Source organism: Bombina bombina, chromosome 4 (genome assembly GCF_027579735.1).
Source record: "Bombina bombina isolate aBomBom1 chromosome 4, aBomBom1.pri, whole genome shotgun sequence".
NCBI classification, from domain to species: domain Eukaryota; kingdom Metazoa; phylum Chordata; class Amphibia; order Anura; family Bombinatoridae; genus Bombina; species Bombina bombina.
The window spans coordinates 1,151,152,348-1,151,173,090 of record NC_069502.1 but is presented as its reverse complement, the minus strand read 5'-3'; the positions used below and the strand labels follow the sequence as shown (position 1 = coordinate 1,151,173,090).

The 20,743-nt window shown below is 37.9% G+C and overlaps 1 protein-coding gene across 1 annotated transcript in view; it reads right to left on the bottom strand.

The window, feature by feature from the left end:
- LOC128658087 (calpain-8-like) overlaps positions 1–20,743 on the bottom strand; it is a 260,090-nt gene that overhangs the window by 188,717 nt on the left and 50,630 nt on the right. Inside the window, exons 3-5 of the mRNA XM_053712540.1 lie at positions 8,058–8,176; positions 4,777–4,910; positions 2,538–2,706 (exon numbers count right to left, since the gene is read on the bottom strand). Coding sequence (XP_053568515.1) covers positions 2,538–2,706; positions 4,777–4,910; positions 8,058–8,176 — 422 coding nt within the window. The remainder of the gene's footprint in view (positions 1–2,537; positions 2,707–4,776; positions 4,911–8,057; positions 8,177–20,743) is intronic.

Below are 20,743 nucleotides of genomic sequence, written 5' to 3'. Positions count from 1 at the left end.
TATTAGCAAAAGCCTTCTATTAAAAGTTATCACTGTTTTAGTGTTAACATTTTTTTTCTCTGCACGTGCATGTGAAGCATAGCTAGATATTCTCAGTGGCAGCTGCTCAGAGCACCAGTAATTAACACATAGGGGTAGATTTATGAACTGTCGGGCGGACATTATTCGCTACAATGAATCATGTCCGCTCGACATTGCTAAATGCAGAATACACTGTCCACATTTAAAATTGCACAAGCATTTCTAGTAAAATGCTTGTGCAATGTCGCCCCTGGTCATTGGCGGCAATTGGCCGCTAGCAGGGGCTGTCAATCATCCTGATCGGATCGGGATGATTTCAATCAACCACCTAAAAGTGGCGGACAGGTTAAATAGCAGCGACCTTACCAGATGATATTAGCACTTTAGGCTCTCTGAGCAAGTGCTGTGTTTAAAATGCTGGTTCAGGGTGTGTTCTAAAATACTACAAAAAATAACTATAACTTTCACTAGAAGCATTTTTGCTAATACATTTATATTGAAAAAATGTTTCAATTCAAAAGTGAAATGCACACATGTCCATTCCAATTTTGGCTGGAATGTTCCTTTAAAGGGACAAACAGCAGATTTTTTGTTGTTTAAAAAGATAGATAATCCCTTTATTATCCATTCCCCAGTTTTGCATAACCAACACAGTTATAATAATATATGTTTTACCTCTGTAATTACTTTGTATCTAAGCCTCTGCAAACTGCCCCCTTATTTCAGTTATTTTGACAGACTTGCATTTTAGCCAATCAGTGCTCATTCCTAGGTCACTTCACGTGCATGAGCTCAATGTTATCTATATGAAACACATGAACTAACACCCTCTAGTGGTGAAAAACAGCCAAAATGCATTCAGATTAGAGGCACCCTTCAAGGTCTAAGAAATTAGCATATGAACCTCCTAGGTTTAGATTTCAACTAAGAATACCAAGAGAACAAAGCAAAATTGGTGATAGAAGTAAATTGGAAAGTTGTTTAAAATTACATGCCCTATCTGAATCATGAAAGGTTTTTTTTTGGACTTGACTGTCCCTTTAAATTCTAAACATACAGAGCAAGAGCAGTATTTACTCCATAGACGTAAGCTTTTTGTGTGAGTCAGTAGCGCTGGTATTACAAGTTGAAAGTAATATGTTTTGCTTGCTCATTAACCCGATGTGCTTAAAAAGCCGAACTTTGAATATCACGTTAACATATTCCCCTATAGAAGTCAATAGATAAAAAAAGAGGGAAAAACCAACAGCCTACTCACTCACAAACCCGATCGCATATTCTGAAGTGCACTTACCCAACATGAAAAGATGAATATTTCACATTCCAATGTTCTTCACATAGCAGAATATGTTCTATTTATTCATTAATACATATTTCTACATATATCTGATGGTATTTTGGTACAATATATATCTATACCTATTTATATAGATGATTATATATAGGTATAGATATATACAGATATACATAGGAATATCTATTTATAAATACATAGAACACATTCTGGAATGTGAAATATGCTTTTACATGTTTTCATCTACCTTACTACAAAGGACTCTGATGCACTCATATATATGTATACAATTTTCAAGGTGATTATATGTGTATAAGTCTGTAAATACATATACACATATAAATGCATAATACTACGAAAGGGCACCCTCATTTAAAATATTGAAAAATGTAGTACAGAAGCAATTCCTGATTGAGCAAAATGATATTTGGGATAATGTTGAGGTAAATGTTAGCAGGTTTTTTGAAAAATGGAAATTCTGGATTAAGAACCAAGATAGAGAGTTCCAGAGAGAGCTTATTACAAGGTTTGAAAATACACTGTATATAATGGAAAGTAGGCTCAGAGAAGAATGGTTATGAATGTATAAGGGGAAGGGGAAAGAAAGTTAGGGGAAAGGAAGGTACCAACCCCTCTGATATAAAATATTGTTTTAGGTTTGATTATTGATAATGTATTTTCTTTTTCCTTATATCTGTTTCCGTTGTTAGCACAAATATACCTGGATAAACATTGTATGAATTATGACAAAGTAAATGTCTGTATAATTATGTTAAACGACTAATAAAAATTAATTTAAAAAAATAAATAAATGCATAATACTTGAGACCTCATATCTTTGAGCCCTTATAACTTTTTGTGCAATTTTTTTTAATAGTTTTTATTAGATAGTATTATTATAAGTTTAACTCCATTTTCTTAAGTATTTTTGATGCGCTTTGTGACACTTGTATTTTTTTTGTGAAACAGCTAACCAGAGCTCCGAGGACACGGTAATCATTCTAGCATTAATAGCAATTGCGCTCACGCATTCGTGTTTACTTTCAACTTATAATACGAGCCCTAAACTTGCTGCTCACAAACACCCACAATAAACCCCTTTCGCTCGCACGTAACTGTTAGCGCGTCACTCAGAATCTGCCTACAGTATATTAATTTGAATATATGAATGAAATTCTTCTGTTGTAACTAGAAGTAGATATTTAAATAAATATAATCTCACATTAATTGAACATCCAAGCAGAGATTCTTTCTTAAGTGCTTTCTGGATAATCTGGAATAAATTTGCTGGAGGGCTCTTCAAATCATAGAATTCTGAGATTCCTCCGGTAAAATCTTCAAACCCCTCTACTGTGAAACCTCCAGACAGGGCCTCATAGGACCCGTTTAACCTGCAGTTTAGATACAAACAAATCCAAGCATGAAAGTCATATTGCAATTCTTAAATTCAAAATGTGCTAGTTAGTTAAAGGGACATAAACTATCATGATTCAGATAGAATATGTAATTTATGTTTTGTTTCACAGTAGAGGGCAGCAATGTTTACAACAATGTATTGTTACAAATAATGATTCAAAACACTCTGCCATATAATGCTGAAGTCACATGCATGCTCCTGAGCCTACCTAGGAAAGTTCTTCAATAAAGGATACCAAGACAAAGTACATTTGATATCACGTGTTCTTTCTGAATGAATGTTTAATTTTGACTTTCATGTTGTTTTAATCATGTGTAGTTAGAGAAATGAAAAGTTAGGTAGTTTACTTATAATTGTTTGATTTAGATATATTATTATTATTATTATTATTATTAATAATAATAATAATTATAATAATATACATTAACCAAAGTATGTCACAGCACTTTATATAAATATAGCCCTAAATCTCTAATTTTAAGGCTAGTGATCTTTTAATGCTATGTGTTTAACCCCTCAAAGGGTTAAAGGGACAGTCTAGTATAAATTAAACTTTCATTATTCATTATTCAGATAGGACTTTTCATTTTAATCAACTTTCCAATTTATTTTTATCATCAAATTGGCTTTTTTCTCTTGGTATTCTTAGTTTAAGCTAAACCTAGGTAGGCTCATATGCTAATGTCTAAGCCTTTGAGGGCTGCCTCTTATCACATGCTTTTTAAATCTCTTTTCAACACAAAGAGACAGAAAGTACACGTGGGCCATATAGATAACACTGTGTTCAGGCAGAGGGGGTTATTTAAGATTTAGCACAAATCAATGCTAAATGCAAGACAATAGATAATAAACAGTCACAGTCATGTGATCAGGGGGCTGGAAGAAGATGATTAGATACAAGGTAATCACAGAGGTAAAAAGTGTATTAATATAACAGGGTTGGTTATGCAAAACTGGGGAATAGGTAATAAAGGGATTATCTATCTTTTAAAACAATAACAATTCTATGGTAGACTATCCCTTTAAGCATAGTAGAACTACTGCTCAGGACCCGCATAGCATTGCTGATCCCAAGCCTCAACTGCCGCTGATCCAATCAGTAGTAATAGTTGCATGACTCAGCTGTGTGACAAGCACTGCTGATTGGATCAGCTGCAGTTTCTACTAGGGAACAGCAGTGCTATGCGGGTCCTGAGAAGTACTTGTACAACATTTTTAAATTCTTTGAGGACTTTAAACACATAGCATTAAAGGGTCGCTAGTATTAAAATGACATGTTCTAACAAATTAGAGCATGTAATTTTTATCCTATAATGGCCCTTTAACAAAACTGTTGAAAGCTTGTATGCATTTAAATGACTACTAATTACAGTAGATTTGCATAATCTACAAATAAATAATAAAAAAAAGACAATGGGATAGAACTTTGGGGCCGATTTATAAATGTCTGACAGACATGATCCACTCATGATTGCCCAAGCAGTTCTGGTGAACAATGCCATCCCCTGCAGATTCGCAGATAATCGGCCACTAGCAGGGGGTGTCATCGCACGCGATCAAGCCGATTGCAGACTGCGGCCTCAGAGGAGGCGTATGAGTTAAGAGGCTGCGGTCTTAAGACTGCTGTTTCTTAACTCCTGTTTCCGGTGAGCCTGAAGGCTCGCACGGAAACATGGTGATTAGGGGCTATTCGACCGTTGTTAAAAAGGCCCCTTAGTGTGAACTTTAAATGAGTAGTAGATTTTTTTCTTACAAATGTATGTCTATTTCCACTGCTCCTGTATCATGTGACAGCCATCAGCCAATAACAAATGCATATAATTATATTCTGTGAATTCTTGAGCTGGTGACTCAAAAAGAGCAAATATAAAAATATTGTGCACATTTTGTTAATGGAAGTAAATTGGAAAGTTGATTAAAATTGCCTGCTCTATCTGAATCATGAAAGTTTAATTTTGACTTGAGTGCCCCTTTAAATAAAACAAAGTATAGCTTAGTAAAATATTCTGTAGATGTCAACAGTATTAGAGTGCAGGGCACTTACTTGGCGTAGGCCTTTTCCAATAGAGCACTCCAGAACTCGTTCCCTTCTGCTGAGTGCACAAACATTAGGCTCCCATTTACTGTAGGCAGACGGTCATCCACAACAACGTCCACCCACTCTCCGTACTGCCAGAACTGAGAGGAAAACATTTATTACACAGACAGTGATCACAATTCTTACAAGCAGCTCCTCACCTCAGTAAATATTTGTCCTTATCATTTTACTTATTAAAAAGTCTTGCATGTATTATAAATGTATGACCATCAACCCACCTCAACAACCCAACTTGCTGCCAACACCCCACTACTCTATGATGTGCATCACCCACCCAGGCATGAGTGCCTCACGGGGAGCAAGAGAGGACAAATGTCTCTCCCTAGCTTAAAGGGACATTCCAGCCAAAATTTGAATGCTTTTCAGTTTTGAATAGAAACATTTTGGCAATAAACATGTATTAGTAAAAAATGTTCTAGTAAAAGCCATAGCTGTTTCAAAAGCGTACTTTAAGTTTTCTTCGTGCACCAGCATTGCAAACACAGCACTTGCTCAGAGAGTCTAAGGTGCTTGTATCATTTGACAATAACGCAATTTGTTAATTGCTGACATGATACAAGCCCCTCTAGTGTTCTGTGCTGCTGCAGTATTTAAAATGCTGGTGCATAGAGAATATCTAGCTATATTTCACATGCACGTGCAAAGAAAAAGTGTTAACACTGAAACAGTGATAACTTTAACTAGAAACATTTTTGCCAATACCTTTATATTGCAAATATGTTTCTATGAAAATATGTAATTAATCAATGTGCATTTAAATTTTGACTGGAATATCCCTTTAAGCACAGGTCTAATGTCTAATCCTATGGATAGCTAGTAAAAGAACAATTAAAGGGACAGTTAAATTAAATTGTTATGATTCAGATAGAGCGATAATTTTAAACAGCTTTCTATGTTTTCTTTTATTATCAAATATGCTTTGCTCTCTTGGTATCCTTTGTAGAAATGCATACCTAGGTAGGCTGAGGAACAGCAATCCACTACTGAGAGCTCGCTGCTGATTGGTGGATGCATATATATATATATATATATATATATATATATATATATATATATATATGTCTCTTGTCATTGGCTCCTCAGATTTGTTCTGCTAGCACCCAGTAGTACACTGCTGCTCCTTAGACTACTCTTCAACAAGGATACCAAGAGAAAAGAAGTCAACTAGATGCTCTATCTGAATCATAAAGGTTTTATTTTGATTTTACTGTCTCTTTAACTCTGTCCCTGTTCAAATTAGAGAGATGTATGACCCTTTATTGGAAAGAGGAAGATTGAATCTTTCAACTAGAACTCATTGATCCTCTGTTTACTAAATGGTCAATGTGAAAATGGAAACTTTGTAACTTACGTGACAGCAGTGACGCAGTCTTAAAGTTATTAATGTAGGAGGGGACTAAAACTGTGCCTAAATCTCAGTGAGACATCAAACCATAAATATATGTTACCATTTACGTAAAGGTATATGAAATGTACTACTATTATCAAATCTGTTCGTTGCCATGATAATCTTTGTTGAAGAGATACCTAGGTATGCATCAGGATCACTACATGGCAGGAAATAGTGCTGTCATCTAGTGCTCTTGCAAATGGATAACATTCTTTCAAAACTGCTGCCATAAAGTGCTCCAAAAATAGGCCGGTGTTCTAAAAGAAGTTGTCTACCGCGTAGGAATGCGCAACCTACGTCACTTCCGGTGACGTGAATTAGCTGCTGGAGGTTTGTGGCGCTCTCTGCGCATGCGCAAGAGGCCAAACCTCCTCCAAACAGCTGTTTAAGCCGACTTATTTGATAACAACAGGTCGTGGGATTCTATGGGCCGTGCCGCGCATGTGCACATGGCCCTGCTCATCAGACAAGACCCTATTGGTTGTACAGCCACTGACTTCACGGACCAATCAGATAATGCAGTAACGCTTTTTTGCTATGTATTATCTGATGGGTCTGTTTGATTTGCTCACATCCATTAACCTAATTGTTCTATCGCAAGCCGCCAACTTGCCGTGCCCGGGGGGGTTGTGCTTATGGGGTTTACAGGGGATGCTGATGGGGCTTACGTAAGTTACACTGGGGGTGCTTATGGGGGATAAGCCCCATCTGCACCCACTGTAACCCCCTTAAGCACCCCCTGTGTAACTTACGTAAGCCCCATCAGCACCCCCTGTAAACCTCATAAGCACGACCCCCCCCGGGCATGGGAAGTTGGCGGCTTGTGATAGAACAATTTGGTGAATGGACATGAGCAAATCAAACAGACCGATCAGATAATACATAGGAAAAAAACGTTACTGCATTATCTGATTGGTCCGTGAAGTCAGTGGCTGTACAACCAATAGGGTCTTGTCTGATGAGTAGGGCCATGTGCGCATGCGCTGCACGGTCCATAGAATCCCGCGACCCGTTGTTATCAAATAAGTCGGCTTAAACAGCTGTTTGGAGGAGGTTGGGCCTCTTGCACATGCGCAGTGAGCGCCACAAACCTCCAGCAGCTAATTCATGTCACCGGAAGTGACGTGGTACACACATTCCTATGGCAGACATCTTCTTTTAGAACACCGGCTCCTAAGCATACGTCCCTGCTTTTCAACAAGAGATACCAACAGAACAAAGAAAAAGTGATAATAAAAGCAAATTAGAACGTTGTAAAAACAGACTACTCTATTTGAATTATGCAAGAAAAATGTTGGTTTTCATGTCCCTTTAACAGTGGAGATTGCATGGGGTCATTGTAAAAATGAAAACATTTTAACCCATTAAATATCAAATGTATACTCATAAAAGCATAAGGCTGATAAAAACTGTTTTCTTCTTCACAAAAATGAAATCCATATGCTCACGAAACCTCTAATTTAAAAAAGATAAATCATTCCAAACATGATAAGGTTAATCACAAAATGGTTAATATGTAAACCACTAGAAACCATAAAACACTACTGAGAACTCACAATAAGGAGCAGTCTCTTTTATTTAACCAAGTGAGTCACATGATCCTCTAACAAGTGAGAATGACTTACCTTGCGTGTAATTGAATAAGACATAAAAATAGGTGGCTGTTATTTGTTTATATTCAGGGCATTTTATTTTTTGCCTCTCCAGGAAACATTTCTGTAGACACCAAATGTACCCATAATCTGCTTTTCCCACTCAGCATTTCTCATCTTTCCACCATTCCTGTTATGTGAAGCTATTTAGGTGAGGTGAGAGTGTTTTATTTATTTGTAGTTACCTTAAAGTGGAAGATTCCTGCATACTGATCCTGGAAGCTTTGGTTCTGTGGCACTACCTGAGCTAAAACGTCTTCATACAGAGTAAGAGAGGCTATAGCCGCCATCAGCCAACAATCACCTGGATAAATAAACAGATTTACTGATGATCACCTAGTAATTAAAAACTAAACCCAAGAATGTATGTGTTGTTAGTTTATATATAAAATGTTTAAGATACTAAACAGTCAAAGATGGGCCCTTTCTTCTCTGTTTATTGTGTTGCCCTTAGCACCAATGAGCAGAAACCAGATATCAGTAATTTGTTAAAGAGACAGCCAAGTCAAGAAAAAACTTTCATGATTTAAATAGGGAATATAATTTTAAACAACTTTCCAATTTACTTTTATTACCAATTTTGCTTTGTTCTCTTGGTAGTCTTAGTTGAAAGCTAAACCTAGGAGGTTCATATGCTAATTTTTTAGACCTTGAAGCCCGCCTCTGAAAGCATTTTGACAGTTTTTTTACCACTAGAGGGCGTTAGTTCATGTGTTTCACATAGATAACATTGAGCTTGGGCATGTGAAGCTCCTAGGAGTCAGCACTGATTGGCTAAAAATGCAAGTCTGTCAAAAGAACTGAAATAAGGGGGCATTTTCCAGAGGCTTCGATACAAGGTAATCACAGAGGTAAAAAGTATATTATTATAACTGTTTGGTTATGCAAAACTGGGGAATGGGTGATAAAGGGATTATCTACCTTTTTTAAACAACAATAATTCTGGTGTTTACTGTCTCTTTAATAAAAACAGTTCTACACTTCTTGTCAAGTAATTAAAGATACAGTAAACACATTGAATTTGTAATGTCAAATGTTTAATCATGTGTAGTCACAAATCTTTGCAATAAAATGTTATTATATATTTTTACCCCTTCTCCTGCACTTTCATTCTGAAGTTTAACCCTTTCCAGTCCTATAAATGTTAGCTTTATTGCGCCAGCAGGTCTTATTTAATTTTTCAGGGGGGAAAAACAATATGCGGTATTGGTTCCACAAGTTCACACCTTTGCAGATTGCTGTAATGCCACGCACGCCAAGCAGAGTTCAGTGTCCGCAACCAAGGGGTGTATTCACCATGGGGAAATGAAGCAGGGTGGGGACTTCTGTGCAGCAGTCAGCTCTTCCCCAATGAGAACCGTGTTTCATATCCGGAAGCATCCCATATGGGCTGTAGCGCTCTCGTGGGTGTGTACACACCTTCCAATCAGGATGTCAGATATCCCCAGTGACAAAGTCATGTCAGAATATATCCAACATTGGACTGCAAGGGGTAAAACCCTTTGTCAGATATATTCCGACATAGGATCGGAAAGAGTTAAAGGGACATTAAACACATTTTTTCCTTTCATGATTTAAAAAGAACATGCAATTTTAAACAACTTTCCAATTTACTTCTATTATCTAATTTGTTTCATTCTCTTGATATACTTTTTTGAAAAGCATATCTAAATAGACTCAGTAGCTGCTGATTGGTGGCTGCACATAGATGCCTCGTGTGATTGGCTCACCCGTGTGCATTGCTATTTCTTTAACAAAGGATATCAGAAGAATGAAGCAAATTAAATAATAGAAGTAAATTGGAATGTTGGTTAAAATTGTATTCTCTACCTGAATCATGAAAGAAAAATGTTGGGTTTCGTGTCCCTTTAAGAGTTTTCCAGTTCTATGAACTGCACACAATGCAGGCTTTACCCTGATCCATATCTGTCCATAACTGACTTCAGCAGAGACAAAACAATGGAGATGTTGCTAACATAATGACTGTGTCTAGCTGTGTCTCCTCCAGTAACAGGTCTGGATTGGATCCTCCTATTAACACAAGTGGTGGGTGAAGTTTGGCTATTGAAATACAATTGTAGCAAGCAAAGTGATAATCCATTCCAAACATTTTGAAACTCGCCCAGTATGTTAGTTCATTGCAATACTGCAGAAAATACATGTAAATACCAGGCGTTTACCGTCGTTTTCATTATGTGTATTTTCTTCAGTCTTCCTATAGATTTACATATAAGCCTGGACGTTAATAGAACAAATCAACACCCAGTTTTCTGCAATTAGTTTATACTCCCCCCAACACTTTCCTTATTTGGAAGAGCCAATCGTGACTTGAGTCCAGACAGAGATTACAGGGGTTGTCACCAACATTGTGTTAACAAAATATCCATTGTTTGGTTTAACAGAAAAGATAAGATAAAAATACAAAATAGAGAGATACGTGTCAAGGTTAGATTTGTGAAGCAGTTTTAAGGACTAGAATATCCCCAATTTCCAGACAAAGTATATTATAAAGTTAGTTTCTTATGCATAATTAAGCATTTTATATTATTATCCCTGTTAATGAAAATAAGATTGCATGCACTGAACAAAGAAGCTATACAGCTGTGGAAAGCAATAAATCATTATGACTGCTATGAAATAATGTATAACCCCATCTACACAGTAGTAAATATCCGTATAGAAACCTGAACTTACTAATAAGTCATGTGACTGCCGCTGCTTATTGAACCATTGGAAAATTCTGCTCTGGGCCAGGAGTTCTCTGTGGCTGCCAAGCAATACTATGGCCTCTAGTTATTAAGGTCTGTCGGACCTGATCCGACAGTGCGGATCAGGTCCAACAGACCTCGCTGAATACGGCGAGCAATACGCTCGCCGTATTCAGCATTGCACCAGCAGCTCACAAGAGCTGCTGGTGCAACGCCGCCCCCTGCAGACTCGCGGCCAATAAGCCGCCAGCAGGGGGGTGTCAATCAACCCGATCGTACTCGATAGGGTTGATTTCCGGCGATGTGTGTCCGCCTGCTCAGAGCAGGCGGACAGGTTATAGAGCAGCGGTCTTTGTGACCGCTGCTTCATAACTGCTGTTTCTGGCGAGCCTGCAGGCTCGCCAGAAACACGGGGCATCAAGCTCAATTCGGAGCTTGATACATATGCCCCTATGTATTTAGCCCCTTTGTGTGGGTTAAACGCATAGACTTGCAAGGTCACTAGTGCTAAAATAACATGTGCTAATTAATTCGCCTTTATTATTTTTTCATTGTAATGCCTGTTTAATACGTTAATAATATGTTTAAAACTTCTGCAGTTTTGAGATTAGACTTACTGGATAAGCACACAAATCTAATACAAAAGAAAACCTCATAAAGAAAGACATTTTTATACACAAAGGAAGGATTTACATTTTCTGTCATTAGGTTGCCTATTCTTTTCCTCCAGTTGAAACTGATATGCAATGACCCCCTAGGAAATATAAGTGAGAAAATACCAGGCTTGCACATATTGTTTAGAAAACTATTATGAAAATATAAAAAACTGAGAAGGGGATTTAGATTGCACTCAATTGAAATGAAATATTATGTTTAGTGAGAGGTGCACATAAGGGAATATGAATATTATCAACTGTCAAAAAAAGGAAATATTTTTTAAAGGGACATGCAAAATAAATAAAAGGGCCACTAAACACTAATTGTAAACCACATGATTATAAACCTTCATATATAAGAATAATTTTGCAATGAAAACTGCTATTTTATTTTGTAAAATTAGTATTTTGTTTTATTTTTATTCTTTTCACTGATTTCCCTGTTCCACAGAACAAAAGAACCCTTGCTAACCAATCACAAACTAATAGTCAGATATAGCACAAGCTCTGTTTGCACATGTGAAGACTGGGGTAGCCTGCACTCTTGTATTCCCTTAGGGCGGTTTAGTACTAATTCAACTTGGTTACTATCACAAAGAATGATTTGCCTATCATGATTGTTGATCCAAAACTGATAATCCACCTTTTAAAAGCATTGGACACCATAGAAGCTTAGGGAGGGACGGAAAAGTAAACAAATGCTCACATAAATTGCCTTAAAGTATTAACCCAGACCTCACTGTGAGAAAGTGAAACAAACATATTTTTAGATATATTTTACAACAAAAGGCTGCAAAATACTTGTAAATGTTGATGAACCAGTGCCCAGTTTTTAATAATCCTATTAAAAACAGGGGCACTTTCATTCATCAAACTTTACATTTCACTGGTTTTGTTAAAATATAGGATATTTGCAAATAGATTATATCACGAAAGAAATAATATGGAATCAAATATAAGATACCAAATATGTAATAGAGAAACACCTATAATATAACAATATAAGAATAAAATAAAATAATATATAGAGGACATATAATGGTGTCCTTGTGGCATAATGAATGATTATGAGTAACAGCATTAGTTTCAATGGTGTTTAAAATAGAAGCATTTACTGAGAACAATATATCCGTCCCCTTTAAAGGTGTGTTATGTAGAAATTGTTGTGATTGGTTAGAAGAGGTACGTACATAAGCAGCGGGAATGTTACACTGTGTATTAAAGCCTGATGAAACGGCCCTGCGTGGCCGAGAAACGCGTTGCTGATTTTAAAGACATTTTAAATAAATTGTTTTTATAGTACCTCGTTGGAGTGGGTTTCCTTTATACCCTTATATCCTAACCAATCAATTTCCAGAGATTGCAGTGTATGGGACACCTGGTTTGTCTACACTGTTGCTGTTTAGCTCATTCGGAAACTCGGAAGAAAGGTGTGTGAGCCTAAGGGATCGTGATTGGCCACACGAATCACGTGACTGTGGGAGGCTTGGTGCACGCCATTGGTTGGTCTTCCGGGCGACGGTTGTGGTCCCGGCCTGTCTTGCTAGGCACATTGTGGTGCCGCTGTGTTTGTAAGTATCCCTTCTATCTGTTACCCGAGTGTGCTTCCAGTTAGTGACGATATCACCCTATGTTTGGTGCCTTCTTATCTCCACTATAGATCTCCTCATCGTACCTGAAAATCTTGGAAGAGCTGCCGTTTTTTGGACATTTACCATTCTGATATCTGCATCCGTGAGCGCACCTCCACAGGGAGTTCAAAACCCTGACACCTTGTTAAAATACTTACCTTTTCTTCTTGAAAGCTGATACCTGTGCTTCCCCTGCCCATTGCAAGCCTCTTCCTACGTCAGAAATGATGATCCCGGCCTTCCTCCAATCACAACGTTGCTTTAGGCAATGATTCCCCCTGGGGGGAAGCCGTGATTGGAGGATGCCAGAATCGGTATTGCTGACTTATGAATAGGCTTGCGACAGGCGGGGGAAGCGCTGGAGCAGCTTTCAAGAAGAAAAGGTAAGCATTTTAACAAAACCAGTGAAATGTAAAGTTTAATGAATGAAAGTGCCCCTGTTTTTAATCAGATTTTTAAAAACCGGGCATTCATTCCACAAACTTTACATTCACTTTAATGAATGTATATTGCAATAATGTTCACTTGCAATAATGAAAAATTGTATGCATTGTTGAAATGTCAAGTTTAAAGGGTTAGAAATCTTTACTTTTGAAACATTATAACAAATTCATAATCACATAGTTAAAGTTTTATAGATTAAACCCTAGCAATTCTAACCTTGAAACAAAGCTTTAATATTTAGTAAAATTATGTTTTCATTTCCCTTGTAAATGGCATAAACGACCCCCCATAAAATGTAGGCTGTATTTACACATAATGTATGCCATTCCCTCCTCCAGTGGCGCTGCAGCACTGATCCCCTAATTAGCATATTTACATAACGGCTTCTCCTCAATCTCGGCATGCGCAATCTAATGTGTGGGCACTCGCATGCGCAATCTAATGTGTGGGCACTCGCATGCGCAATCTAATGTGTGGGCACTCGCATATGCAATCTAATGTGTGGGCACTCGCATGCGCAATCTAATGTGTGGGCACTCGCATGTGCAATCTAATGTGTGGGCACTCGCATGCGCAATCTAATGCGTGGGAACTCGCATGCGCAATCTAATGCGTGGGTACTCACATGCGCAATCTAATGTGTGGGCACTCGCATGCGCAATCTAATGTGTGGGCACTCGCATGCGCAATCTAATGTGTGGGCACTCGCATGCACAATCTAATGTGTGGGCACTCGCATGTGCAATGAAATGTTAAAATGCAGTCCTCCATTTTTGTGTTTAGCCTTCAGTGTTCTGGTGTACCTAGGGATGCCACCTCAGTCATGTTTTCCTGGACACTTATGAGTTATACATGCTGCAGGGTGTGCAGGGAGAAACATGAATAGTTCTGTTCAGTGTCACTTGTGGTTATCTATAAAAAAAGTGAGGAAATGTGGTTATCTATTAATTTAAAATATCTTTACTTTCTACTAAATATAATATACTAAATCTCTATTGTGAAACCACTAAAACCAACACAGATAAATTGTGAAATAAACTCTATGAGAGGGTCTCCATTATTTGCCAAACAGTTTATTTAGGAATCAATATATGTTAATAATAAGAGAAATATTTACAGGTATATACACATCTATTTTTACAGATAAACAGTCCAAAATTTAATTAATACAGGGCAACTCTACTACAACCCCAATTTGTGCACAGAATATTATCCCAGAAATACTTAGCCAGATTCTCTGTGTCCAACATCATTCATCTTTTAGCAGGAGCAGGATAAAAAAGAGAGAGAGAGATTCTGGTGTTACAGTATTTTATACCCCAATTAAAAAGGGAGTGGCTTATCAACTGCCACTCAAAAGGCCATTAGGAGTGTCTTTAGTTCAGAGAGAAAGGTGTACCGGGGGAAGGGATTTTAAATGTCACCATCACTATTTGTGTGTTGTCCAGGATTGAAATTCATGTTCCTACCTGCACACTCTGCAGCATGTATAACTCTTAAGTGCCCAGGAAAACATGTCTGAGGTGGCAACCCTAGGTGTACCACTCCCGCTCCTATGTCACGCACCTATTGGTCAGCATCCAGCGAGGTGATGATAACGCAGCAGCTGAAACTCCAGGAGAGAACATAGATATGCGCATGCGTTGCCTAAAGTTAGTGTAAATGCGCATGCGGGGAAGCCATCATAGTTCTACCTAGGTAGAACGCTGTAATTAGACTGCATAATGAACCAAAAAAAGGGTTTGGCAGAATTTATATTTTCAGGTCAAATTTTCAGGAAAATGGTTCAAATTGGCTAACAGGTGTTATTTGATGACTTAAACAACTAAATATGATATTTTAAAAAATGTAATATTTTTTGGGGGTTTACTATCCGTTTAAGGGTCCATTGAGCGTTCATGGTTCAGATGGAACATTCAATATTAACAGACTTTTCAATGTATTTATATTATCATATTGACTCTGTTCTTTTGCTATTCTTTGTTGAAAAGCATATGTATGTAGGCTCAGTGGTAGCAAACTAGCAATGCACAACTGGTTGCTGACTGATGGCTACACACATATACCTTTTATCATTGGCTCACCTGACATGTTAAGCTAGCTCTAAGTAGTGCATTAGTGCTCTGGAGTTGTTAAACACAGTTATGTGCAATCAGTTATGCAATAATGCAAATGTTCTGCATGTTTGTCCTTTTAAGAAAAATGATCTGAATTAAAGGGTAAGTCAAGATGACCAATATAGGCGCGATCCGATATACGACGCAGGTTTCGGCGCAAGCGTGGAAACCTGCGCCGCCCGTAGTTTCCGCTCGCAACTCGAGCTATCACATATACGGCGCCGTCAGATGCTAAAGTGCTGTAAGTCAGACAAACTAGCGATGTCCAGAAATCTGCGTAAGTACAAATTTATGGAGTCGCCAGTGACTTACGGCATTTTAGAAATTGCCGCCGCCTACAAAACCTTACTAAAGTATTAAATCTCCCGTACTGTCTAACACGCCTCCCAAAAATAACCCGACACGTATACACCTTTATCCGCAATCCCCCCTCTCACTCATAACAATAAATATATTAACCCCTAAACCGCCGCTCCCGGACCCCGCCGCCAGCTACATATGTTTTACCCCTAATCTGACCCCCCCTACACCGCCGCCAGCTACATTAAATGTTTTACCCCCTAATGTGATCCCCCTACACCGCCGCCAGCTACATTAAAATTATTACCCCCTAATGTGAGCCCCCTACACCGCCGCCACCTATTTAAACTATATTAACCCCTAATGTGAGCCCCCTACCCCGCCGCCACCTACATTATATGTACTACCCCCTAATCTGACCCCCTTACACCACCGCCACCTATATTAAAATTATTAACCCCTAATCTAATCCCCCTATACCGCCGCCACCTATATTAAATTTATTAACCCCTAAAATACTAAAATTTCCCTACCACTAAACCTAAGTCTAATACTACAAATAGCCCTGAAAAGGGCCTTTTGCGGGGCATTGCCCCAAAGTAATCAGCTCTATTACCATCCCTTAAAAGGGCCTTTTGCGGGGCATTGCCCCAAAGTAATCAGGTCTTTTACCTGTAATCTAATCCCCTAAACCGCCGCCACCTATATTAAATATATTAACCCCTAATCTAATCCCCCTGCACCGCCATCACCTATATTAACTATATTAACCCTAATTATATTAGGGTTAATATAGTTAATATAGTTATTATATTATATATATTATTAATATAGTTAATAATGAATATAGTTATTATATTATATATTAACTATATTAACCCTATCTAACTCTAACACCCCTAACTTAATTATTATTAAAATAAATCTAAATAATATTAATAATATTAACTAAATTATTCCTATTTAAATCTAAATACTTACCTATAAAATAAACCCTAAGATAGCTACAATATAATTAACAATTACATTGTAGCTATTTTAGGGTTTATATTTATTTTACAGGTAACTTGGTATTTATTTTAACTAGGTACAATAGCTATTAAATAGTTATTAACTATTTAATAACTACCTAGCTAAAATAATTACCAAATGACCTGTAAAATAAATCCTAACCTATGTTACAAATACACCTACACTATCAATAAATTAAATAAACTACAAATATCTAAACTAAAATACAATTAAATACACTAAACTAAATTAAAAAAAAACACTAAATTACAAAAAATTAAAAAAGAATTACAAGAATTTTAAGATAATTACACCTAATCTAAGCCTCCTAATAAAATAACAAAGCCCCCCAAAATAAAAGAATTTCCCTACCCTAATCTAAATTACAAAAAGTAATCAGCTCTATTACCAGCCCTTAAAAGGGCCTTTTGTGGGACATTGCCCCAAAGTAATCAGCTCTTTTACCTGTAAAAAAAAAGAACACCCCCCCATTACAACCCACCACCCACACACCCCTACTCTAAAACCCACCCGATCCCCCTTAAAAAAACCTAAGTCTAACCTCCAAGTTCTCCTTACCTGTCCTGAAGACCGGCGGAGAAGGTCCTGTTCCAGGCGGTGAAGTCTTCTTCCAGGCAGCGACCTCTTCTTCTTCCAGGATCCAGCCGGCACGGAGCGGAGGAGTTGAAGACCGATGACCGCGGAGATGAAGACCGTCCATCTGGAACTGAAGACCGGCGATGCTGGAACTGAAGATCGGCGACGCTGGAACTGAAGACCGGAGCCGGAGCGTGGAGGATCCTCTTCATACGATCGCCGCCGTACACTGAATAGGAATTCAAGGTACGCGATTAAAAATGGCTTCCCTTGAATTCCTATTGGCTGATTTGAGCCTTCACATTCAAATCAGCCAATCGGATGCGAGCTACTTTTATTCTATTGGCTGATTTGAATAGCCAATAGAATAAGAGCTACTGTAATTCTATTGGCTATTCTAATCAGCCAATAGAATTACAGTAGCTCTTATTCTATTGGCTATTCAAATCAGCCAATAGAATTAAAGTAGCTTGCATCCAATTGGCTGATTTGAATTTGAAGGCTCAAATCAGCCAATAGGAATTCAAGGGACGCCATTTTTAATCGCGTACCTTGAATTCCTATTCAGTGTATGGCGGCGATCGTATGAAGAGGATCCTCCACGCTCCGGCTCCGGTCTTCAGTTCCAGCGTCGCCGATCTTCAGTTCCAGCATCGCCGGTCTTCAGTTCCAGATGGACGGTCTTCAGCTCCGCGGTCATCGGTCTTCAACTCCTCCGCTCTGCGCTGGCTGGATCCTGGAAGACGAAGAGGTCACCGCCTGGAAGAAGACTTCTCCGCCTGGAACAGGACCTTCTCTGCCGGTCTTCAGGAGAGGTAAGCAGCACTTGGGGGTTAGACTTAGTTTTTTTAAGGGGGATTGGGTGGGTTAGAGTAGAGGTATGTGGGTGGTGGGTTGTAATGGGGGGGTTGTTCTTTTTTTTACAGGTAAAAGAGCTGATTACTTTGGGGCAATGCCCCACAAAAGGCCCTTTTAAGGGCTGGTAATAGAGCTGATTACTTTTGTAATTTAGATTATTTTTATTTTGGGGGGCTTTGTTATTCTATTAGGGGGCTTAGAATAGGTGTAATTAGCTTAAAATTCTTGTAATTTTTTTTATTTTTTGTAATTTAGTGTTTGTTTGTTTTTGTAATTCAGTTTAGTGTATTTAATTGTATTTTAGTTTAGATATTTGTAGTTTATTTAATTAATTTATTGATAGTGTAGGTGTATTTGTAAATTAGGTTAGGATTTATTTTACAGGTAATTTGGTAATTATTTTAACTAGTTAGTAACTATTTAATAGCTATTGTACCTAGTTAAAATAAATACCAAGTTACCTGTAAAATAAATATAAACCCTAAAATAGCTACAATGTAATTATTAATTATATTGTAGCTATCTTACGCCTAGATTTGGAGTTTTGCGTTAGAAGGGGTGCGTCAGCTACGCGTGCTTTTTCCCCCCCGCACCTTTTAAATACCGCTGGTATTTAGAGTTCACAGAAGGGCTGCGTTAGGCTCCAAAAAGGGAGCGTAGAGCATAATTCACCGCCACTGCAACTCTAAATACCAGCGGTGCTTACGGACGCGGCCAGCTTAAAAAACATGCTCGTGCACGATTCCCCCATAGGAAACAATGGGGCAGTTTGAGCTGAAAAAAAACCTAACACCTGCAAAAAAGCAGCGTTCAGCTCCTAACGCGGCCCCATTGTTTCCTATGGGGAAACACTTCCTACGTCTGCACCTAACACCCTAACATGTACCCCGAGTCTAAACACCCCTAACCTTACACTTATTAACCCCTAATCTGCCGCTATCAGTTTGGGTTAGATTAGGGGTATGTGGGTGGTGGGTTGTAATGTTGGGGGGTATTGTGTTTATTTTTACAGGCAAAAGAGCTGTTTTCTTTGGGGCATGCCCTGCAAAAGGCCCTTTTAAGGGCTGGTAAGGTAAAAGAGCTTTTCTATTTTAATTTTAGAATAGGGTAGGGCATTTTTTTTATTTTGGGGGCTTAGAGTAGGTGTAATTAGCTTAAAATTGTTGTAATAGTTTTCTAATGTTTGTAAATATTTTTTTATTTTTTGTAACTTAGTTCTTTTTTATTTTTTGTACTTTAGTTAGTTTATTTAATTGTATTTATTTGTAGGTATTGTATTTAATTAATTTATTGATAGTGTAGTGTTAGGTTTAAGTGTAGATAATTGTAGGTATTTTATTTAATTAATTTATTGATAGTGTAGTGTTAGGTTTAATTGTAACTTAGGTTAGGATTTATTTTACAGGTGATTTTGTAATTATTTTAACTAGGTAGCTATTAAATAGTTATTAACTATTTAATAGCTATTGTACCTGGTTAAAATAATTACAAAGTTGCCCGTAAAATAAATATAAATCCTTAAATAGCTACAATGTAATTATTCGTTATATTGTAGCTATATTAGGGTTTATTTCTCCAACATAGGTGTGTCCGGTCCACGGCGTCATCCTTACTTGTGGGATATTCTCTTCCCCAACAGGAAATGGCAAAGAGCCCAGCAAAGCTGGTCACATGATCCCTCCTAGGCTCCGCCTACCCCAGTCATTCTCTTTGCCGTTGTACAGGCAACATCTCCACGGAGATGGCTTAGAGTTTTTTAGTGTTTAACTGTAGTTTTTATTATTCAATCAAGAGTTTGTTATTTTGAAATAGTGCTGGTATGTACTATTTACTCAGAAACAGAAAAGAGATGAAGATTTCTGTTTGTATGAGGAAAATGATTTTAGCAACCGTCACTAAAATCCATGGCTGTTCCACACAGGACTGTTGAGAGCAATTAACTTCAGTTGGGGGAACAGTGTGCAGTCTCTTGCTGCTTGAGGTATGACACATTCTAACAAGACGATGTAATGCTGGAAGCTGTCATTTTCCCTATGGGATCCGGTAAGCCATGTTTATTATGATCGTAAATAAGGGCTTCACAAGGGCTTATTAAGACTGTAGACTTTATTTGGGCTAAATCGATTCATTATTAACATATATTTAGCCTTGAGGAATCATTTTATCTGGGTATTTTGATATATTGATATCGGCAGGCACTGTATTAAACACCTTATTCTTTAGGGGCTTTCCCAAAGCATAAGCAGAGCCTCATTTTCGCGCCGGTGTTGCGCACTTGTTTTTGAGAGGCATGGCATGCAGTCGCATGTGAGAGGAGCTCTGATACTTAGAAAGGACTTTCTGAAGGCGTCATTTGGTATCGTATTCCCCTTTGGGCTTGGTTGGGTCTCAGCAAAGCAGATACCAGGGACTGTAAAGGGGTTAAAGTTCAAAACGGGTTAAAGCTTCCAAATTTGGGGTGCAATACTTTTAAGGCTTTAAGACATGTTTGAACAATTCCTTCATGTTTTTTCGCAATTGCAGTAATAAATTGTGTTCAGTTTAAAATT